This window comes from Glandiceps talaboti, chromosome 9 (assembly GCF_964340395.1).
Source record: "Glandiceps talaboti chromosome 9, keGlaTala1.1, whole genome shotgun sequence".
NCBI classification, from domain to species: Eukaryota; Metazoa; Hemichordata; class Enteropneusta; family Spengelidae; genus Glandiceps; species Glandiceps talaboti.
In genome coordinates this window covers 8,201,873-8,226,567 of record NC_135557.1, presented here as the reverse complement: position 1 = coordinate 8,226,567, position 24,695 = coordinate 8,201,873, and the positions used below count along the sequence as shown (strand labels likewise).

Genomic DNA, 24,695 nt, shown 5'->3' with positions numbered 1-24,695 from the left:
TTTCATGTGGGTGACAGTCAGTCAGTCAGTCAGTCAGTCAGTCAGTCTGTCTCTCTATAGATGTGTGTAAGGTCTTATTTTGTGCATTATTTTGTAGTGTAATTTGTAACAAAAAAACGTTGCGTGAAAGGTAAAAACACATCGTCCCACAAATTGAAACTCTAGATGATCTTCTGGTTTTGGTAGTAAATTACGTAGGTTAGTCATAGCTGAGTACGAAATATATCAATGAACCATGAATAAATTTAACATCTAGATTGAAAGATTGTCCGCAGCAAAAGAAAAGATAAGAAAAGAAAAGAAAACAATTATGGTCTTAAGTGCTTTATCGATAAGAGAGTGGATGTACTTTCTTGTCGATAATTCCAGGCGTGTTAAACCCTCCCCCCATAATACTCGAAAATAAAACCAAACCCAATAAACAAAACAAACAAACAAACAAAAAAGCAAACACAAACAAACAAACAAACAAAACAAAACGAACCCACACACTTCAAAGTACAGCTATCCTGTCCTATTGTAAACAAGCGAGAATTAAATATTGACTCTTTGTACTAGACACACCATATGGTTTGCAGAAAATAAGTGAATGCATAGAATCGGTACAATGCCACGGAGTACTCATGAGCAATTGCTATTGTAATGTTGAAGGACCTTCAGCCTAGATGAAACGTTCTGCGCATGTGTGGTTAGGGTCATATATTGCCAGCTGAGTGAATAGCTGGTTTATAGTAAAATGGACCGGATCGCTGTTGACGATGACGAGTCGTCAGAGGGTTGTCCCGAGGAAGGTTTGCTGCTTGATGATGTTAATGAGAAAAGGGTTTCTGTACAAGCAGATTTTACATTCTGGACACGGTGAGTTTCCATGAAGCCGACATTTTTGCACGAACTGTTACAAAGTACCTCTATGTGGTACTACTAGACTAAATAAGTATCATAACAGCGAGTCCCTATAGAGTGGGGGATGAGGTCGCAAAATGTCGCACAAGCTCAACAAACGAACATCGTTGGTTTACTGAGGTCAACCCCCAAGCGAACGTTCACAAGTGCGATATCAAACGTTTATATATGATGTAAACTATGATGAAAACTGTAGGGGTAACATCACTACGATCCATGTAATGTAAAAACATTATTGTAAACATATTCAAATACTACCAGAAACCCAGCACCATATCTCACATTAGAAGTAAATTTATGTCAACTTATCAACATCTCAGTAATAAATAAACAAGCTGTCATCATTGAAGGAGTGAAAGTTTTCCGTCAAAATGTTGTTAGAAATGCGAACATGAAGTTCAGCAATCGCACTGACGTGAGAACCCCCCCCCCCCCCACAACAACGAACGAAGATTCGCTTATTGAGCTTGCGTGACATTTTGCGTCCCTAAATGAACCCGTGCTGTATTATACTGCGATAACAGAGGATGTTCCTACACACAGGGACACGCATTATTGCTTACATTGTTGTACCAAAGGAAAACATGACACGAATCCTGCTACTACAAATGTATCAATATATGCTATGTGCTACTGTACCAAGACAACTAGTAGTTCTTCCCATAAAGACAGCGGGAATATATTCAAGTCAAAATGTTGTTATATTTAGCCTGTAAACAAGGAAAACAACAATCTAAGAAATACTACGCATCCCCATGTTCCAAAGATGAATTGGCGACGATTGCTTAACCTCCGTATTCATGTTTGCAGTGCAATCATATTTACTTTATACGACAGTGATTATTTCACGAGGAAAACTAAAATCGTTTTTTTTTTAATAATTCCAATCATATTTTGATCAATATAGCTTGAAGAGAAAAGCATATATGTTTAGTTCACATATTAATAATTGACATAACACCATTTTAAGTAATACCGCGTCTAGATATTATATACACAGTGTAGTGATGTCTGTGAATTCATTTCACTGTCTATGGAATTGAATGGTCAAAATAATTTATGGTTTATAGGCCAAGCAAAATGAACTTTGTATTGCAAATTGCAGAAAGGCTATCTTGTAAAATACTTTTTTATATACCCGGTAATGGCATTTCTTTTCTTTTCTTTTAAAATGTGTATATTTTTTTAAAAGTTTCTCATTACTTTTTTTATGACAACAATAGGTTCTTTAAAAAAAGAAAGAAGTAAAAAACTAAATCATCATCTTTTTCATGGTTCTGCCTCTCCCTTTCCTCCTCTCTCTCTCTATCTTCTTTTTATTGGATTGATTGGACAAGTATTGTCGCCGCCGCCATGACTGGATGACGTCGACCTCGACAGTCCAGACACTTGGTTATTCTTGTCAGCGAGGCCAGGGCCTTGTACCGCAAAAATATTAAGGGCGTGCGAAAGTTTTTATTTTATTTTGCTGTCGGAGTTGAAAATTTGGGTCGGTCGGGTAATGAGAAGCAGAAAAATAATCAAAGATCAACTTGTCGGCAAAAGTGTGATAAGGTATAGTTTGGGCGGGTAATCGGCAGCACACATAATGTTTGCTTTACCTGAAGTTACCATGATATAAATTTCCATAAACATGACGTATACATATTATATACACGGTATGCGATCAAGCTGACATATGATAAATACATATAAAGGTCAATGACCCTGGGTCAGGGACAAATCCCAATTTAGGTCAGTAGACTAGTTTTTAGTTTGGTCGGTGTTCACTTTGAAATCGTACTTGGCTTCCTGAGTTCAGGGACGTTACGAATGATCACTTGAGCACTGCCAGAGTTATGTATGCATTGAACACAGCATTTATCGAATGAACCATATCACTCTGGATAATGTAATCTCCGTATGCAAAATTCTATATACAATGGCCGGAATGACATGACGTCGAAACCGTGATATCCGCAGAGTCATTGTAAGTTGGTAATATATATATATATATATATATATATATATATATATATATATATATATATATATATGTGTGTGTGTGTGTGTGTGTGTGTGTGTGTGTGTGTGTGTGTGTGTGTGTGTGTGTGTGTGTGTGTGTGTGTGTGTGTGAGGTTACAGGCGAAGACTACCTGTAAGCATTTCCTGACTCCCAATTTACACACTGATATATTTGTTTTGGGTAAATAAACTGATTTTATATCATTATATATATATATATATATATATATATATATATATATATATATATATATATATATATATATATATATATATATATGAAATTGTTTATGTATACTTAATGTAGTTCATTTTGTAAAGAATATAAATTGAATTTTTACTTCTACAACAACAAATAAAATAGTTAGAATGTTAAAACTTAATGAATAATTTGATTATGCCTTTACTTGGTGAGATTCATTACATTTCTATTTCAGAAAGGAGGAAATGATATGGGGAGCAGCGATATTTATTTTAACAGCCCTGACTGTCGGATGTAGAAATATTCTACCGGTTAGTGCTGTCATCATGTCAAATCAGTTTGACTGGGACAAGTCTGAAACGGTGAGTTCAACACATTTACAGCGGAAATGGGGTTGGTGTGGCATTTCACTTATGTGACACGGTTGTGTTTCTTTTACAATAAACCTATAGAACTATTTCCCCATGTCTAGTCTGTGTACATATAGAGACATAATCATACATAAATACTTCTGATTAAAATTAAATGCTTATCTTTACTCACTTTCTTTCTTTCAAATCACTTTCTGTAAGTACAAAAACTAACCCGGTACACATTTTTGATATTAAAACCTTTTGTTAAAGAAGAAGAAGTAGTTATTCATGAAGTTACAAACACACTTGGTCTATGTTGTTTAACGATTTGTTTAAAGATCATTATAACTAACAATTTCTCTTCCATGTTATTATCAGTTGAAAGCCATTGTCATTAATTAATTAATTAATGAATTAATTTATTTAGTCACTCACTCACTCACTCACTCACTCACTCACTCACTCACTCACTCGTCCGTCTGTCTGCCCTTCCACTCGTTTGTTCGTTCGTTTATTTTCTTAGCAAATGTGATAAATGTTACATCATAATCTTCAAGCTTCGGTTATTTTTTCACAACTTGGATTTTACATGCAAAAATTCTGCAAAAAACATTAATTGTTTTGAAATGTTGCATTTTTATCAGCACAATATCAAAAAAGTGTGACAAAATATAAACAAAAAAACCCCCCGCAAAATAGGTCAGAATTTGCAATTTTGGAGTTAAGAAAAATAGTTTGTTGCTATTGTAGGTTGGCACCAGGAATAAAGTACATTAATTTGTATTTACAGGGTTTAGTGTTGTCCAGCTTTTACTGGGGATACCCTACAACACAGGTATTATCAGGATATCTAAGTGATCGATTTGGTGGAGACCAGGTAGCTACTATAGCTGCCATTGGATGGGGTATACAGACAGCCATATTTCCATTCTTTGTTTATACATTTGATGATAAACCTTCACAGCTAGCCTTCCTTGCAGTAATTAGAGTCATATTTGGTATGACTGAAGGTGCGTGAGAATGTTTAAATACTTAGCATTGTTGTATTCCTAGAGAACGAGAAATGAGAGATTTACATGGAAAATCGAACCACATTTATTTCTACAACAACAACAACAACAACAACAACAACAACAACAACAACAACAACAACAACAACATTTAAAGTTACTATATGTATAATTCAACGGCAAGTGAGGGCAACTCGGCATTACAGCTTCATATTCGTACCTGGATATTGTAATTAAAATGCTTTGTGTTTCCATAAACAATTGTTGATTGCCCATCTTTATATTTATTTTGTCCATTCCTATATCCATAGCTTTTCATTTTCCAACCATTGCCAGTATAACGGTTATGAAAGTACAGGAGAAGAGGCGAAACTTGTTTTATACAACAATTGCGACTGGTGCATCATTAGGGTAGGTTTTAAAACAGACCCACTTTACACTACTCAAAACATATGTATTCTATGTCACATCGGCAAATCTTCTATGAATGTAATTTCTCCTCTTACTCATGTAAATGTTACAAATAGAGAGTAGACTGGAAGGACTAACGCTACTACACAGTTTCAGATATCCTAACTGTAGCCCACCTGTAGACTCGAAGAACTAACGCTACTAAACTATTTCAGCTATCCTAACTGTAGCCTACCTGTAGTCTTGAAGAACTAGCACTACTACACAGCTTCAGCTATCCTAACTGTAGCCTACCTGTAGACTTGAAGGACTAACGCTACTACACTATTTCAGCTATCCTAACTGTAGCCTACCTGTAGACCTGTAGACCTGAAGCACTAACACTTATACACTATTTCTGCTATCCTAACTGTAGCCTACCTGTAGACTTGAAAGACTAACACTACTACACTATTTCCTCTATCCTAACTGTAGCCTACTTGTAGTATTGAAGAACTAACGTTACTACACTATTTCAGCTATCCTAACTGTAGCCCACCTGTAGTCTTGAAGAACTGACGCTACTACACAGTTTCAGCTATCCTAACTGTAGCCTACCTGTAGTCTTGAAGAACTAACGCTACTACACTATTTCAGCTATCCTAACTGTAGCCTACCTGTAGTCCTGAAGAACTAACGCTGCTACACTATTTCAGCTATCCTAACTGTAGCCTACCTGTAGACTGGAACGACTAAACCAATTCTTCAGTATATATTTAGCCCACATCTAATCTTGCAGGATTAACTCTACTATACTGTTACAGCTACCCAGCTGCCATTTTGAAATTTTCAATTTTCGCACGTCTTCCAAGTCTTCAAATACTCATGATGACACCTAATTATGGATTCATCATGTGACCAGGTTGAGCAAATTGAATATGTCTAATTATGTATTAAGCCAATCATGACCAGGCTCTGGGTAGGGATCCCCATTCTAGTCTAGCAGATCTAAAAAGTGTTAAGTAGACTTAGAGGTCAAGCGAACATTACAAAAATCAAAATGGCAGTTAGGATAGCTGTAACAGTAGAGTTAGTACTTCAAGACTACATGTGGGCTAAATATATATTTGAGAATTATATAGTTACACCTGCACAAACGTAATTGCAGAGCTTAACGAATAACAAAATAATGACGATTCTTAACGTCATAACTCAGATTTCGAGATATAGATCAAATATATAGATCCTGTATTTTCTGTGCGAAGGTCTAGATAATTTTCACACTGCATACAGTACAGTTCATTGCGTTTCAAGGCCTCCCACCCAAATGCAGGCGATTACACAGTGAACAAACAAGTATAAATATAGAGACAAAAGGAACTTATCGATAACAAATTCAGGAGTGTTTTCCTTAGTTGAAAGGCTTGAAAAACAAACAAACATACATTCTCTAGGAGCTGATTGTCTGTGGATGAGTATCACTTCCTTTTGTGTCGTGCAGCTTATGTATCCCTTAGAGAGAAGAGTATCCCTGTAGAATATTTTACTGAACCAAATATATGCAAATTCACCCTGTATAGTATCCTAAGTGTTGCATGTAATAAATGAAATGTTTTCACATTTATTGCAGAATAATAACAAGTGGAAGTATATGTTCGTACCTTTTATCCAAATATGGCTGGGAAATTAATTTTTATCTTTTCGGTGTATTGTCGATTCTCTGGGTTTGTTTAGTAAGGATAGTTCTTATGAGAAAAAGATGCATACAGCGATGTACAACAAGGAAGGGGAGATCACAGGGTGAAATAACAACCAAGGAAACTTGGAAAATATTACTAAGACATCGAGCATTCTGGTAAGTAGATAGTCGCTTACCCTTCACAATACTGAATCATTCTACGTATTAAGAGCATCTAGATATTAAGGAGATATTTCTATGCAGTGAGATATTATATCCCCTACCCCGATATTTCCTTAACTCAGCTAGGGAAAATACTAGTGACATAAGGGAACTTTGTTACTTTGGGTCAAAGACTAGTGTCGACAAATCCCTTATGTCACCAAAATGTGTGCTTGTGTGTCCCTTCAAGCCCAGCTCGAACCCTTATTTCTTTTTACGGGTGGTAGGATGACCACTTGCTATACCTCATTTACCATACTGTGTCCTCGGCCATTATTCTGCTGTTAAATGAAGAACAATATTGGAGAATAGCAGAATCATACCTGTGCAATAATAATTTTAAATGAACGTGGAAGAGATGGCGAGTCGTAACATTTATGATTCCTTTTTTTCGCGCACAGCAGAACTAATGACGTAGACACACGTTTTCATGACACAGAACGACCAGCATTATACATTCCATATTTTCTCTTTGAATTCTTAAAACGTGTGCATGCTTTAATAGTTCTCATATCTTATGAATAAAGGTTTTGTAAGTAAAATATCAGGTCATAAAATATATGTATCATGTTGTCAGATATCGCTGAGGGACGGACAACAATAAAACAATATCAATGAATTGCTTAAACATTCAAATATAACCATCGTCCTACTAAAAGACTAATTTACCAACCTACTTTACCATTGACCCACCTAACCACCATTTCTGTCCAGGGGTAGTACGCGACGCAGTACCATTTTTGACTGTATACAACCCCCAGGTGAGAGATCACCGTGGGTAAATTAGGTCAAAGGTGAAACTTCGTCTCATACTCACCACATTTACACATATCTGCTCAAATGTTACCCCAGGTGAAAAGAAATGGTCAAATATGACTTTTCGTATTATGTGTTTTTGTTACCATTTATATTCATAATCGATGTTCTACAATCAGTATAAAATTGTAGAGTTCAAAGCGATGTTTTAATAACAAAAATAAAATGTACTAAAATGACTGTTTATGTACTAATTTCAAATAATAAGTTTACTCCAATTTTCTTTATTCCATCCAGGGCAATGATCATAATTAATTTTTGCGGTGGTTATTCCGGACATTTACTATTTAACTGGCTGCCAACATTTTTTACTGAAAAATTTCCCCATGAAAAGGTAACAATCTACAAAAATTGTATTTGGTGAAATATTGAGGATATGTACGAAAATAACATAATAAGCTAAACCTACCAACAATGCTTTATGAAATTTCGTTATTTATAGTTAAGTTGAAAGTGAAACTGTTGTCTGATTCAATCTTACACGCCTAGGTCATGACAGATAGCTAAAATCTTGTCCCTTGATTATTCAAGATTCGCTAAAATGTAGGGTAATGATAATTTTGTACATAGGAAATATTGATGGTATGAGTATGACACTTTACAGAAAGAGTCTCTGACTAAGTTGTACACAGCTTTGAAAAAAATATATATGATGGTGTGTTTGAAATTTTACAGAATTAGTGTCAGATACAATATACTAAATTTTACAGATATAGTGTCTGGTACAATATAGTAGTACATTTTGCAAAACCGTGTCAAATATGATGGTGTACATGTATTTGAAATTTGAAGGAAATGTATCTCGTACACCATTGTTGTTGATTTTGGCCCTATTCACTTCTGTTTACCATCGTGACTAAATGGCAAATGAGAATATTGTGTTAACACCACAAACATGGTGATTTTTCTTGCTACCGTTCTGTAGACAAACTTTGTCAGTGTACCAAATCCAAATGCATGTGTGTTGTCTAATAGCATATCTCATAAGAGGTTGTTCAAGTTTGTGACAATATACTCAATTTTAAAATTTGGAAAATATCATAGTGTATCTAAACTTTTATCTCCAACAGGGCTGGGTGTTTAATGTTGTACCCTGGTTGGTTGCTGCTCCGCCTTGTATGCTTAGTGGGTATATCGCTGATCGAATGATATCAAGCGGAATTAGTAAAACTACAACAAGAAAATTTATACAGGTAGATGAATACATTTTCAAGTTATAACCTATATTTTACGGAATCATTTCAATGCATGCATACGTCTGTCCGCCCCTGTATCAATAATACATCATTTCTTAAGGATGCAATATCCATTTCATTCAAACCTGATACAAAGGTGACATATCACATGGTACATATGCACGTAACTTTGTTTTGCAAGATATGCAAATTCCTGCATATCACAGACACTTTATAGTATTTATTTGTTTATTTATTTATTTATTTGTTTATTGCCACTAATTTCTTTTGCAATCATGTCACCATTCAACCACCTGGATATAAAGTATTTAAGACGTCTGTGTCTTCTAAGAAGACTTGTTGGACATAATGTTTACTGCTTGTTCAGAAGGTACTTCCAGTATTCAACTTACTGAAGCATACTTAACCGTCACTTGCAAGTGATTGAACTCGGATTTGGTATTGAAAGATAACTTGTAAACGATCCTGTTACGTAATTTTGTATTACATATAAACAATGTCTAGACAGTCCCTAACATGCAATTAATTGTTCTACCAATACCAGAAAACAATTAATTATACTGTCATTGAAGGCATATATCGATGTTAACAATATACTAGATTCATTATAGTTCAATGAAGTTTCATGTTAAGTATTTTTCACTTTAGTAAAAAGCTTATAAACTCTGCTTGGGCCACTTTAAAAGCATGACTGCCTGTGCCTGGCACCCTATTTTGCATATGACTAACTGACTGTATGTTTTGGAGGTGGAGAACTTGTGGTGACTCACTGGCAAGCAATCACCAAATATAAACATTCCCTATCTGGGTTGTTCACATATGCAAATATCGCATATTTGAATAATCCTGAGTGACACACAATCTAAACAGATGTTTGAAGGAGAATTTTGAAAGGTGTTTACATTCTATGATACAAACTGATTGATTTTCAACTAATTTGAGTATCAAGTTACCATCTTTCAACATTAACAAACAATTTGTACATGATTCATTACCGAAGTACAGACAAAATGCTGAAAGCAAGACCCAGAAGCTAGTGCTCTGTACAGCAGTTTGAATTTCCCGCATTTGCATAGACTAGTCATAATCCTCTTTATATAGGGTAGTTCTGTGTTTAAGTTGTAACAGTTATGAAATATTTACAAGTTAGTAAAGTCTGTTGTTCAACTTAGAGTGGTTTTAATAAATGTACCAATGGTATTCTCCCCTCATTCATGTGTTTCTTCATCTTACAGACACTGGCTTCTTTGAGTTATACCACAACTCTAATGTTTGTTGGACACATGACATGCTATGCTACAACGTTAACAGCAATCACATACGCCTTTTCGATGGACAACATAGGTACTGCTGGGGCATATGCAAACACTCAAGACTTGGCACCAACTCATGCTGGCGCTGTATACGGTGAGGTTTGATTTCATCGTAATCTATTTTCAGATCATATTGATTTTTTCCATACTTATGGCATTTCAACTAGAATGATTAAATGGTCATCATTAAAAGTATATATATATATGTATACATGTAAGTGTATATATGTATATATATATATATATATATATATATATATATATATATATATATATATATATATATATATATATATATATATATATTCATCAGAAAATTGTAAAAAACATCCTTAATCAATATGCACATACTGACGTGAAATATTGTTCATAGCACATTCAAATAAAAGGGATTGTTTTATATCATTTTCCGGGCAATCATTACAATTATCCATGGTAATATATGAAACTAGAATTAGAAGATTGTCTAACCTAATGTTACATATTCAATATATAATTTATAGGAACCTCACTTTCGTCAAAGTTTCAATCAAACATTACCTTTTTCGGTTATAATGGAAGTGGTGTGATTTAAGTCACCCATGGCATGATTCTCACTGAACATTGAAGAGTATTAATTAACTGATGAAGTTTACATACACAGTGTGATTGATCAGTAATGAACGTCGGATTCCTTTTCTGCTAAGGTGGAATGTCCTATGGGAACAATTTCTCTGAACATCTAATTTCTTCCATTCTCTCCAAATATTACAATATGAAAACTTTTTCCTTTTAAAACAATCCTATTTTCAAGGAAATCGTCAATATTTTATTCTCCAACAGAGTTAACATAGTATTCGGCGGCCATATTGGATTCAAAAATGGTGAAGTTTTGATATAATTTTGACCTCTGTTTCAAAAATGTGTATGGTGTCCCCAGAAATTTGTTTATCTTAAACTGAAACTGGGTTGTTGTATTCTTGAACAAAAAACGGCTTAATTTTAAAGAGTTCATTTTCTAGGCGTAATCTACTTTAAGAGAGGTATACAGTGTATACTTAGAATACCTTCACATCTAATTTGGATTTTGTTCATTCACATTTCTCACTATGTTATCATCGAAATTGACGAAAATTGGGGAAAAGTAGTAAAACTCAATATTCAAAGCAATGAAAGGTGACTACAACTCTTTCCTGTCCAGTTTAAAGCGTATTAACATGACGAAAACTAAAAATAGATAAGCAATTTGTAATTTATATACAAGCTAAGAATAATGATGGATATTTTATCATTTTTATTTAAAATTACAAAAAATGTTTATTTATGTGTATAGAAATAAGTACTTAGTCATTGAAGTCAGGGATTAGGGGTGAGATATACAAGGACGTGTGATATCTAAGACTTGTGGTTTCTTTTATTCAAACAGGAGTTATGAATTCCATAAGTGCAATACCGGGATTTCTTGGCGTATACATCAGTGGTCACTTAATGGACTATTTTAACAGTTGGAGCATCGTCTTCAGTATAACAGGGTCTCTAACTTTTACTGGTTGGATTATTTTCATGATTTTCGGAACTGGAGAGAGAATTGTTTAAATTTGGGGATGCTGTAAACTAGTCAGGGGACATTGGGTGTATGAGTAAATTTACGCCACTGCATGATTTTATTACCTAGTGGTCGAAAAATTGCAAGTAACAAAGTTTATTTTTATGACGTCGTTAACCCTTCTCCATCCTGTAAACCGTCTCCAGTATGGCAGCTAACAACATGCTTCTTTTCAGAATATCTAAATCAACGTAATAAGTTATAAATCAATGCAATATTACATGTATAAGAAACTATGAACTAATGATAGACAATTTGTGAATTACATCATGACAATTTTTATGCAAACTTTAAATGAAACCAATCGTTCTTCTCGTACCAGTACATGAGTATTGCCGGAGAGAAGCCTCATTGGAATGGCAGCCGCGTCTCCCGAACCATTTATTATACCTGATATTTGACAGAACGGTTACACAAGCAAATGTTTGTCATTTTCTGTTCGAAAAATATTACCTGCCAGTTCATACGGTGGTACCTAGTTTCGCTTTCTCGCAAAACAATTCTACTTTGACGCTGATAATGCTGAATAAAAATTGGACCCTCTGATTGGCTCTTAATCTTAGTCGATGAATGGTAGTCAATTCAACCACTACCTTTGTGTGTGGACGTCTGCTAAGTGCTGCCGTAAAGCGGCTAGTGGATTACGACGATGGGAATAGCATGTTAGTTGTTGGAGTCCTGATGGTCGAATGACCGCACATCAGTCAAACACAACCTCCACAGCATAAAATCCTTCGACAAGATTTGAACCATGACATGCCATGAATGGCCCAGTTATTATCTGTGTATCGAATCTGAATGTGGAAAATTATATACATAAATAGACTATATATTTTAAAACGGATTTGTTTACATGTTTGTACATTCCTGGTGTTTATAACTTCTCGTGGAGAGATATTGGACATAGTAAACACTCATAAATGAAACAATGTTAAGGAATTGTGAATACCTAAAAATGATGACGTCATGTTTTATCCACATATTGTGATATATATGTATGGGTCTGAAATAGGGTATACTTCACTGGTTGATAATATATTAACAGTAGCCTATCTGTAGATTTCAAGGACTATCGCTACTACCCTAGTCTGTTATCCTAACTGACATTTGGATTTTTTTTTTAAATTTTCGCTGTCCTCGTCTATTCTGACCCTATTCCCAGTTGATATTAATTAAGCTACGCCCACCATGTACATAAACGTGTGCCAAACATTGGAGTAATTCGAATAGAAATGATGTGGTTTGACGGGTCACATTTATATACATGTATACCGAATGCACGATTTAAATGTCTAATTATGTATTTGAATTCGACCAATCATGGTCTATGGCGGAATGCCATTCAAGACCAGCTGAAAATAGTAGACAGAGTAGATTTGGGGACAGCGAAAATCTCAAAAATCAAAATGTCAGTTAGGATAGCAGAATAAGGTAATAGTGATAGGCCAAACAGTCTACAGGTAGGCTATATTGACAAAGTTGTCTCATTCAATATCTAAGATGACTATTAACAGATTATCCAATAATATTACTCACTTATGGATTCGATTAGTTGTGTCCATAAATTATTCATTTGTATGAAATGCAAACAGTGGAATTCAGTTTAAAATGAAAATTTATTTTAGAAAATAAAATTACAATATTTTGAATACACTTAAGTTGCTTTAGACATGTGTGTGTAGTGTAAAAGACAATATTATGCTGTAGAAAACTGTGATTAAGTGTTAGTTGCTAATGTTAGTGAAGGAATATGGTATAAGGTAAAACCTGAAACCAGATCGAGGGACATAAAGTTGCAATTAGTACGAACATGTATGGTGAAAGGTGGAAACGTAAACTCTTATTAAATGCCAGTCTGGCTTGTTTAAATTCAGAACGTCACATACATCTCGTCGTATTACGGCCTTTGAATCGTGTAAAAGCTTTTTCTTTTTCTTTTATAGTGTTCCATAGAGCGGTAAGTGTAGGGTCAATATGGGTTTCGAGGACGAAATCTCTTACGTACGTGTTTAGAACAATCGAATTTCGGAATAGTCCTGTCCATTTCAATAATTATACAGTGACACAGTTTCCGATAAATGTCATCATTTTCAACCTGCGCACCCTCTCTCTCTGTCTCTGTATGTATGTATGTATGTATGTATGTATGTATGTATGTATGTATGTATGTATGTATGTATGTATGTATGTATGTATGTATGTATGTCCCTCCCTCTGCGATGTAAAAAGTTCGATGGCATCTGATCAGTAGTACGATTCCTATTTGCATTAATTAAACAAGGATGGTCACAACAGTCAACAAAATGCAAGGAATGGTCAAGGACTTTGCACCTGTCACCTAGCAAATTATACAATTTGAAACTATAATCACGAATTACAGACTGGATTGTAACTACAATAACATTAGCACAGAATTGCAACTGATCGTGTGGCACACAGATATAGTCAACAGCATCTGTTCCCTTAGTAGGTATTGATAATGTGAAATTATCGCTTTGAATGTTACATCTTCCAGTCAGTATACAAAACTCCATTTCAAGCAAAAACTAGTAAAAGTCACGCCCGTGTTGATTAACAGTTGAATCGATTTGATGTGTGTCTGGAATGTCATCAATATCATTAATATTGTCATTAAAATGAACCATCCGAACGTTCAAATCACCACAAATGAAAATACAATTCACTTCATTATCATATGTATAAATCTAGCTTAACAGATACCCAAAATAACGAGTTGCATCTCTACTCCATGGTGAATTCTCAGGAGGAAGGTAGCATGAAAATACAATAAAGGAATACCCTGATATCTTGTTAGAAAACCGAACACCTAAGATACCATGATTATAAACTTTGTTTTCACAAATACGAGGTACCCATTGTATGAAGATCGTTTAACAAAAAGACCAACTCCACTGAATTGTCTACGAGCCCTAGAATGTATAAGTTGACGATTAAATTCAATCCATTGAAAACCATCAATTCTAATAACTTTTTCATTTGATAAATGAGTTTCATTAACACTGATTATATCAGCTGTTGTACATGTATTTAGCAATATTGAATATTTAAGTTGAAATCCCTTTTGATTCAATACAATACTTACACTCAAAGCATCAACAATAACAACAACGGAACTACAAGTATTCCAAAGTACCTGTTACATAAAGTGAAGATTTCAATCGTATATATTGTGAAAGAAAATAATGATATTAATAGTGTTATGTAGGAGTTAACAAACATTAAAACTCTAACAGTTATAGAAAGTACACAAGTATCTCATTAATATACAACAAGGGAAACCGAACTTTCAGATAGTTATCTGAGATAGACACAAACTGAACCTATTGCTGTGACAGGTTCATTTAAAAATAAACAATGGAATGGACGTTGGTTTAATTGTATTCACAGTAGGGAGGCATTTCTGATAACGTCCATGAGTATATTGTGGGGTTTATACTTTCTTGAGTAGAGGTGGTTATATCAATACAAAAAAGGCACAACCATCACCCGCTCATAAAAATCTACCCCATCGAATATCAATAATTATAAATGTCTAGCATAGTTAGCTAAACGCTCAGTTTCCGCTGTAGTGAGCTTATTAATCGTTATTAATGTTATTTAAAATAAAAGGTAAACTTCCACCACTTTATTTGTTTATCATTGATATGTATTAAAGTACTCGGATACAATAACATCATTATAAGCATGATTAGAAGATTATATTACGTATATCTTTATATATTATATATACTACATTTTTTTTAAACTGCTCAGTGAAAAGCTACTCAAACAATTAAAGCATTAACATAATTTCCTTTCTGATTGCCTTGATCATGGAATATTTTGGTAAGTACCTGTACTGTCGGAAAATATCATTTTGTGTAAATGATACTTGCTGTCTATATTTCAATAGCGCATAAAAAACAATTGAAGTTCCCATATGGATGAGAAATGGGTATTGATGTTGGATTTTAACCACTGAAAAACTTTACTTCGTTTTCTGTTGAATTTTTTTTTTGAAAACATAGAGTCCATACTGTACATATGAGTAGTGATTTGTAAATAAACTGCGTAAACACAATCCCGAGATAAGGTCCCGTCTGCCCATGTATCTGTTATTTTCTCATGTATTGAAACTTCGAGTTCGTGATGCATAAATAGCTTGCTTACTTGCATTTACTAGTGCAGAATTGATTACTTATGTTTATCCAGATTTGTAAGCAATATCTGAAATTTATTGAGTTGCAAATACGGACTTTCATATCCGAGAGCTATTTCTTTAGTTCAACCTCTAACCTAATACCAATTTCTCATCCACATAGCCGCTTAATGTTCGCACACTCACGACTTTGAAACAGTGAGATTTGTTTTATGGAATTCGAATGCATTTATCTTTTCTCCAAGATCTTTTCTTCCTATTTTATTTAGTAGATCTACCAAGACTTTCGTGTCGGTTGGCCTGATGATTCCCAATTCTTTCATTTTTGTGAACAGCTCATAAGGTTGTAATATTTTTTCACTATCTGCATTCGGAATGTTCATTTGCAAGAGAAACTTCATCTCCTTGAATTTGTCTGTAGATGTAAATGGAGTTAAAATCCAGTTATTTTCGTTCAGTAATCAAACCGTACGTGGAAATACACTAAAAAAATATTTCAGTTGACACGTGACAGACTAGACTCATAACTAAATAACCACATATTTCCTCTGCGCTCCACTTTTAAATGATATTACTTTTGAAATAACTGCACCATATCGTTGACAAAACGTCACTGAAGTACAATATCGGCCTACCACAATAAATGTAGAAAAGTTTGTATTTATTTCTTACCAAGGTTCGATATCTAACAATCAAATATTTAAATCCGATGTTTTGCTAAAACTTATTAGTAAATCGTTTTATGGAAGGAATTTACAATTTCAAAGGTGAAAAATTTACCAAAGCAACAGTGATTACAACTTACCGTCTGTTATTTCCTTCGATACTTGATAGAGGATATCACAAAATGGATCGATGACTGGTTTGGCGTTGGCACCATCAATACTATCTGACTGGATAATATCTTGTGTCTGGTAGTTATATGGGTCAGCAGACCGATAACACAACTACAGAATGACAAACAAAGAAAGAGACAGACAGGCAGACAGACATACGCAGAGAGACAAATAAAATAAAATGAAATAATTTAAAACAAAATAAAATAAATAAATAAATAAATAAGTAAGTAAATAAATAAATAGTGACATGCATAATAGTATGTTTTTCATTAAATTATAGCTACACAATGATGCGGCCAAGCAAAGTAGATCTCCCCATATACATTCGTCAGAAAAGGCGCACCAACAGTTGAATATAATCATTTATATAAAACGACATGCAGTCAAATTCTGTCTTCTGTGTGTGTGTGTGACATACTCTATTTGTCTCTCCCACCATGACTCACCCTCCCGCTATCTCAGTACGTTCGTCTATCTGTCTATCTATCTATCTATCTATCTATCTATCTATCTATCTATCTATCTATCTATCTATCTATCTAACTATCTATCTATCTATCTATCTATCTATCTATCTATCTATCTATCTATCTATCTATCTATCTATCTATCTATCTATCCATCCATCCATCCATCCATCCATCCATCCATCCATCCATCCATCCATCCATCCACCCACCCACCCACCCATCCATCCATCAATCCGTCCAGAAAACACAAAATTACACAGGGCACACGCGTCTTACTTAGTTTGTTCCTATACATGGCTTACCTTATCATCTTCTTTGTTCCCTTGTTCATTGTTGGTGGCAGAGAAGTGTTCAGACTAATTGAGGAGACAGTGCAAAAACACAAAGAGGGAGAAAATTATTTGGCTACAATAACAGAAAACTCGAATGCTATTGGTATTCACACAATTCGTACTGTCTTAAGAAATAAAAGTAATTTGTTCACTTAATTTCCTCAAAGTCAGTATTTTCCGCAATTTATGAAAAGAGGGAAAATAATGGCGTTTTTCAATATCTTCATTTGTATTTTGAGTACCACTCAACCAGTAGTCGGGGGTCGTCATGATGTAAAATAACCGCGGTTTAAATCTATCCCATAATGGTTTGTTCGAAAGGTTAAGTTGGCTTGTGTGAAGTACAACTGAAAATGACGATCCATCTTCTGTTTGTCACTCACCATAAATGCTTCTTTTGCATTACGATGGTCTCGTACCTTTGTAAAATATAAATGGGATACATGGCAAATACTCGTATTTTAAATATTATTTAGGACTCTAACCACGTGGTCTGAGTTGAGGATTACTCTGTGATGGGATTGCGATATAGAAGGGGCTAACATGTCAACTTGATGAGATGCGCTTTGATGCTGCACTCAAATTTTGCTCTACAGTTTTTGCCGATTTTTCTGCTAAAACTTACTTTTGGAACAGATTTTGATCAACCACACTGCCTATGAATATACTGTCTTTGGAAAAGTGGTTTCTTGAAGAAGTTTTATTCATTGCTTTGGAAGATTTGAACGCATTTTTGGATTCTCTGACCATTTCTTGGAATCTCCTGGTACATCACCCTCATTTAGGATGCAAGGTATGCCTTTACTGTCTTACAACAGATTCATGTTGACCAGCATTAGAAACAATGTAATCAACAGTTCACTATTGTCTAGAGTGGATGCCAACACCTGGAAGAAACTCAACTCTCTTAATATATGCAAGACCTTAAATACCAAGAGAGGATGTGCTGCTGGACAATATCACAAACGTGCCATCCCAGTCAGAATAACAACCCGACATCTGCCACAAGTACATACATCAACCAATCAAGGAGCACGATATAGAAATCTTGTGAAGATTGCCTCTTCATTTAGTGTCAAGCCAACTACACACAAAATAAATTGTTTGAAAAGCTGTCTTCTCAACTGCAGGTCAATCATGAATAAAACACTACAGATTACTGATTTTGTAACTGAAAACAAGTTTGATCTGGTACTACTCACTGAAACTTGGCTAACTGGAAATGAAACTGACCATTTCGCCATGGGTGAGGTCACTCCAAATGGCTATAAACTACTCCACACTCCAAGATTGAAACGTACAGGTGGTGGTGTTGCAATGCTGTACAGAGACAATCTCAAGGTCACCAAAGTTCAACAACAACAGAGTTTCAAGTCTTTTGAATATATGGAATCTCTACTGAAATCTCCCTCTGATCAATGCCGGCTAATTGTTGTATATCGTCCCCCACCATCAACTAAGAATAAATCAACAACCTCCTCATTTCTTGAAGAATTCACTGATTTTCTGTCAACCAAATGTGTATCACCTGGTAAACTTTTGATAACAGGCGATTTCAACCTACACCTAGATGATGAAAACAACTGGGATACATGCCAGTTCAGAAACATGCTGGATTCTGTGAATCTTACTCAACATGTACAACAAGCAACTCACCAACGAGGACACATGCTGGACTTAGTCATCACAAGAACATCAGAGAACACTGTTGAAGACATTAAAATATCAGATCCAGTAATATCAGATCATTTTGCCGTATCATTTAAAATACCTGTCACCAAACCAAAGCCTACGAGAAAGATATTATCATCGAGAAAAATAACAGACATCAGTATTGAAGATGTTTGTACAGATATACAAAATTCACCATTGATCACTCGACCTTCTTCCGTCCTTACGTCACTTATTGATCAGTATGATGAATCGCTACGTAATATCCTTGATACCCATGCACCTATACGTCAACGAACTGTCATTATGAGACCAAACATAAAATGGTATAATGATGAAATAAGAGATGCAAAACGTAAGAGGCGACTGGCAGAGCGGAACTGGAGGAGGACAAAACTAACGATTCATCGCCAGATATATAAATCACAGTGTCTTACAGTCAACCAGTTAATTCACAGCGCTAAAATCAACTACTATCGCCATATCATTCAGGAAAATGGAAACAACCAGAAAGCCCTGTTTAATGTAGTTAATAAGCTGCTCCATAAATCAAAGGAAATGCAACTACCTTCACATACATCAACTGAAGAAATTGCTGAACGTTTCTCAAACTTCTTTGTGGATAAAATTAAGACAATACGAGTAAATCTACAAAATCAAGCATGTGGTAATTGCACAACCAACCAAAGTACAAACGATGCATCTACAAAGCTAGCCATCTTTGAACCCACTAATGAAGATGAACTTAGAAAAATAATCACAAGATCACCAAATAAAAGTTGCAATCTCGATCCAATACCAACGTCAATTCTCAAACAAGTGCTTGATGATCTACTACCATCCCTTGTCAACATTGTCAACTTATCACTCTCTACTGGATGTGTACCTGACAAGTTAAAAACTGCCATAGTCAAGCCACTATTAAAGAAACAAAATCTTGATCCAGAAATAATGAAGAACTACAGACCAGTATCCAACCTCTCATTCCTGTCGAAAACAATTGAGAAAGTCGTTGCAACGAGGATCAATGATCATCTACACTCTAACAAGTTAGATGAACCCATGCAATCTGCTTACAAGACACACCACAGTACAGAAACAGCACTTCTCCGGGTACAAAATGACATTCTTTCAGCACTTGACAATGGTAAAATCGTGATGATGGTACTGCTTGATCTCTCTGCAGCTTTCGATACTGTGGACCATTCTATCCTTATCTCTCGGCTACAAAATCGTATGGGTATTACAGGAACTGCACTATCATGGATCGAGTCATACCTCAGAAATCGTCAACAGACAGTACAAGTAAATGATACATCATCAAAATGTCACACTCTCCAGTATGGTGTTCCCCAGGGATCAGTACTTGGCCCGATTCTGTTTACAATTTACACATCTCCACTTGGTGACTTACTAAGAGAGAACAACATAGATTTTCATTTCTATGCAGATGACTCCACACTCTATCTGTGTTTCAAGTTAAAATACATGGACAATAACATATTGCGTATGGAACACTGTGTACTATGTATCCAAAGATGGATGAATGAAAACCTGCTGAAACTAAATCCGGATAAAACAGAGTTACTTTTCTTTGGTTCAAGTAAAAATATCAGTAAACTTGATAAACCAACCATGAACATTGGAGGAATCCAGATACAGTCATCCACTGCAGTTAGAAACCTTGGAACAACTCTTGACAGCCGAATGTCCATGGAAAATCAAGTCAACCAAGTCTGCAAGGCCGCATATTATCATATAAGAAACATCAGTAAAATAACACCATATCTCTCTGAAGATGCAGTAAAGATGTTAATTCATGCATTTGTAACATCCAGACTTGACTATTGCAATGCCCTTTTACATGGTACACCACTCATGTATCTGCAGAAATTACAGTGTGTTCAAAATACATGTGCGCGATTAATCACCAGGACCAAGAAGACAAACCACATAACACCCATACTGTTCAAACTTCACTGGCTTCCAATACAGCAACGAATTAAGTTCAAGCTTCTTCTGATTACGTTCAAGGCACTTCATGGCTTAGCACCGCCATATCTATCAAATCTACTCAATCGGTATGAGCCTGTACGCGAACTTCGGTCAAAGGACAAATTTCTTCTCACAATTAACCCAGCTCAACATACTTATGGAAAACGTGCGTTTGTTACTGCTGCACCAGAACTATGGAATAAATTACCACAGGAAATCAAACAATGTCAAACAGTGTCATCTTTTAAAGGGAGTATCAAGACTTACCTTTTTAGAGAAGCGTATTTCTAAGCGTATTATCTGAACTAAAACTTATTTTTGATTTTTTTAGACATAAGGAACACTTGTGGAACATTTTCTTTTCCATTGCATAATTTAGACTTTGTGTATTTTATGGAAAGTTTTTTTTTTTTTTTTTTTTTTTTTAATATATATTTTGTGAAGCGCCTCTGAACAATTTTTATTTTTGGATTTTGGCGCTATACAAATGTTTACTTTATCTTATCTATCTTATAACTTACTGTACTACTGTTGTCGGTCAACGGTGTTCTGTCATCAGGTTGATGAAAATTATCCGACATTTGTATTTCTTGACCCTTTAGAAAAAAAATGTGATTAATTATGTAAACTAAATGCAAGTAAACTGAATCCCAATTGCCCTTTGTACAATTGACTGTGAGGGCGCTATTCTTCCTGTCTGTGTGTCCCTGGGGGTATTACCTTTGCTATGTTACGATTAGTGCATGAAGCACTGCTGTGTCCTACACTGGAAATGATGGGGATTGCTGGTTCACACATCAATATTACTATGTATTGCATAGTCTTGGTTTGGGTTAGAATGTGTTGATATATATATATATATATATATATATATATATATATATATATATATATATATATATATATATATATATATATATAATCTAAAAATAATGGTAATAATCTAATGTTATCTAGCAAATGTGCCGTATATTTTAGGAAGTAGGTAATGAATAACATAACGTTCGTTAACAGCTGTTTTAGGGTCCATATTTACAAGTGTTTGTCACCTGTGTGGACTGCCTGACTAATGTCAATGTTAAACATATGAATAAATAAACCTACTCCTAATGCAGCGTCGGTAACTACAGAAGGTGTCTCTACTTTATCAGAGCTCGGAATAAGCCCAACGTGCTCTTCTTCAACCTTCAAAGAGAATATATTATCTTATACCATTACGTCTATCGATTACATATGGGTCACCAAGCATTTTGAACATTATATGAAATCAAGTCTCTGTAATGTGTGCATTGGTCCGCTAAAAGTATCCTTAAATTTATTAAGACTAAGTTAGCTAATATGAGCAACTGGCAAAATGACTCATCAATCAACTTACAGGATGACGTGCAGCATGCTGACTTCGATCACCAGGGTCTCTCATTTCAATGCCATTTCTTGTTTGTCTTTGAACTTGATTGTCTACTTGTCTCCGTGTCCTTCTTCTTTGTTGACAATACTTATAAATCGGAATTATTGAAGCCAAACACAACAAAACTATGAACAGCGCTATGGCTATTAAAAGTGCTACTATTCTATCGTTCTCACTATCATCAGAACTTTGAGAAGGAAAAGGATGTTTCGTAGGATAGGAATCTGGTGGGCGAGTGTCGTCCATTGTTGCAACTGTAAATTAGCAAAAAATGTAAAATACTGCACTTTTACTTTATTCACCCTTCATGCAAATCAATGTACACAATCACGTTACGTTCAAATACGTATACAAGTACCCTGTAATTCAGTAATCTGTTCATTTTTTTAAATTCATTCTTTTAAATATGCTAGTCACATTGCAGCGCAACAACTTGCAAGCAAAACTTTGTACTACACCAAAATACTTGGATAATTCCTAGCTTTCAACCTGAGCCCTCATGGTGTTATTCTGGGATGTGACGTCACACGTCGTTCACGCATGCGTGACTCCAAAATATTGTCCCAGATAGATGGTATAAACGTGTAGCGGCCCGCGCGTCTCTGTCTCGAGATGTTCGTTCATATTGCGGCATGTGTATTGATTCACCGTGACATTAATTCTGTGAAAAAAACTGTTGGCAAACTAATGTTTTGCCCTTGTTTGATACAAGTATTACCTGTGAGGTGTTGAGGTTCGCTTCGGATGATGTAACACTCCGCAACAATGACGCATTCATACTTGCCCTGGTATTCTTTTTGAAAATCATAGATGCGCAATGTGTGGTTAGGACCTGGTCTCAAATAACTACTGCCGTCAATCTGAATATTTTAGTTAATAAATAAATAATAGAATAGATAAAGTACTACCAATCCAGAGTGACCATAGCATAGAGTTTCAATTAAGCAGAACGCTTTTTTTATGTCTCACAAGAAGTTTTCTTTTAGAGATTACGTTAAACAAAATACAGACTTTGACAGCGTGCAAACATTTATTTTACTGTGAACACAAATAAATAAGACTGTCGGATGAAAGAAGGACAATTCAATCACACTGTCAACATCACCGTGAGATAAAATGTAACATTTCATGTGTGTGATAGTCAGTCAGTCAGTCAGTCAGTCAGTCAGTCGGTCAGTCAGTCGGTCAGACAGTCAGTCAATCAGTCAGTCAGACAGTCAGTCAGTCAGTCAGTCAGTCAGTCAGTCAGTCAGTCAGTCAGTCAGTCGGTCAGTCGGTCAGACAGTCAGTCAGTCAGTCAGTCAGTCAGTCAGTCAGTCTGACAGTCTGAGTCAGTCTGTCTGACAGTCAGTCAGTCAGTCAGTCAGTCAGTCAGTCTGTCAGTCAGACAGTCAGTCTGCCAGTCAGTCAGTCAGTCAGTCAGTCAGTCAGTCTGTCAGACAGTCAGTCTGACAGTCAGTCAGTCAGTCTGTCAGTCAGACAGTCAGTCAGTCAGTCAGTCAGTCAGTCAGTCTGACAGTCTGAGTCAGTCTGTCTGACAGTCAGTCAGTCAGTCAGTCAGTCAGTCAGTCAGTTTGTCAGTCAGACAGTCAGTCTGCCAGTCAGTCAGTCAGTCAGTCAGTCAGACAGTCAGTCTGACAGTCAGTCAGTCAGTCAGACAGACAGTCAGTCAGTCAGTCAGTCAGTCAGTCAGTCAGTCAGTCAGTCTGACAGTCAGTCAGTCAGTCAGTCAGTCAGTCAGTCAGTCAGTCAGTCTGTCTGTCTGTCTCTCTATAGATGTGTGTAAGGCAAATATCAGTGTTTTATTTAGTTTGTGTAATTCGTAATAAAAAAAATGTTACAAGAGAGGTAAAAAAAAAATCGTTCCACACATTGAAACTCTGTAGTCGTTCTGGTTTGGTAGTAAAATGCGTAGGTTAGTCAAATTATCATTTAAATTCGTTTTTTTGGTGTTTTCGTGTAAGCTTATTGTATTCAGCGAAATAAAAAAAAAACTATCTCCAAGTGTGTGTGTGTTTGCGTGTGTTTTTGTGTTTGCTATCTGCGTATGTGTGTCTGTGTATATATGTATGTATGTATGTATGTATGTATGTATGTATGTATGTATGTATATGTGTTTGAGTGTGTGTGTGTGTGTGTAGGTATGTGC

General features: G+C 35.4%; 2 protein-coding genes across 4 annotated transcripts; one reads left to right on the top strand and one right to left on the bottom strand.

Annotated features, from left to right (window-relative positions):
- The first annotated feature begins 725 nt into the window (after window positions 1-725).
- LOC144440156 (voltage-gated purine nucleotide uniporter SLC17A9-like) lies at window positions 726-13,388 on the top strand. 3 transcript variants are annotated; one of them, XM_078129433.1, is made up of 9 exons: window positions 726-858; window positions 3,345-3,471; window positions 4,253-4,472; window positions 4,784-4,883; window positions 6,493-6,717; window positions 7,816-7,912; window positions 8,649-8,771; window positions 10,010-10,181; window positions 11,493-13,388. In XM_078129433.1, exons 1-9 carry the CDS (start codon window positions 737-739, stop codon window positions 11,660-11,662), a joined length of 1,356 nt encoding a protein of 451 aa, XP_077985559.1. In that variant the 5' UTR covers window positions 726-736; the 3' UTR covers window positions 11,663-13,388. The 3 variants fall into 3 exon arrangements, with proteins under 3 accessions (XP_077985559.1, XP_077985560.1, XP_077985561.1); XM_078129434.1 differs by lacking the exon at window positions 726-858 and adding an exon at window positions 2,387-2,457; XM_078129435.1 differs by lacking the exon at window positions 726-858 and adding an exon at window positions 2,589-2,872.
- Window positions 13,389-16,013: 2,625 nt separating this feature from the next.
- On the bottom strand, window positions 16,014-21,819 carry LOC144439748 (FAS-associated death domain protein-like). Its single transcript, XM_078128982.1, has 4 exons — window positions 21,660-21,819; window positions 17,443-17,496; window positions 16,637-16,778; window positions 16,014-16,246 (listed from the first exon to the last, which is right to left on the bottom strand). Exons 1-4 carry the CDS (start codon window positions 21,717-21,719, stop codon window positions 16,014-16,016), a joined length of 489 nt encoding a protein of 162 aa, XP_077985108.1. The 5' UTR covers window positions 21,720-21,819.
- Between the last annotated feature and the right edge of the window lie 2,876 nt (window positions 21,820-24,695).

What these genes read in the sequence shown, in the direction of transcription:
- LOC144440156 (XM_078129433.1), top strand. Translation starts at nt 737, where the DNA reads ATGGACCGGATCGCTGTTGACGATGACGAGTCGTCAGAGGGTTGTCCC. An exon ending in GCGACTGGTGCATCATTAGG is followed by an intron (nt 4,884 to 6,492) that starts GTAGGTTTTAAA and finishes CATTTATTGCAG; the next exon opens with AATAATAACAAGTGGAAGTA. An exon ending in CTAAGACATCGAGCATTCTG is followed by an intron (nt 6,718 to 7,815) that starts GTAAGTAGATAG and finishes TATTCCATCCAG; the next exon opens with GGCAATGATCATAATTAATT.
- LOC144439748 (XM_078128982.1), bottom strand. Translation starts at nt 21,719, where the DNA reads ATGTCGGATAATTTTCATCAACCTGATGACAGAACACCGTTGACCGAC. An exon ending in GGAACAAAGAAGATGATAAG is followed by an intron (nt 16,779 to 17,442) that starts GTAAGCCATGTA and finishes GTCATTCTGTAG; the next exon opens with TTGTGTTATCGGTCTGCTGA. An exon ending in ATCGAAGGAAATAACAGACG is followed by an intron (nt 16,247 to 16,636) that starts GTAAGTTGTAAT and finishes TTACATCTACAG; the next exon opens with ACAAATTCAAGGAGATGAAG.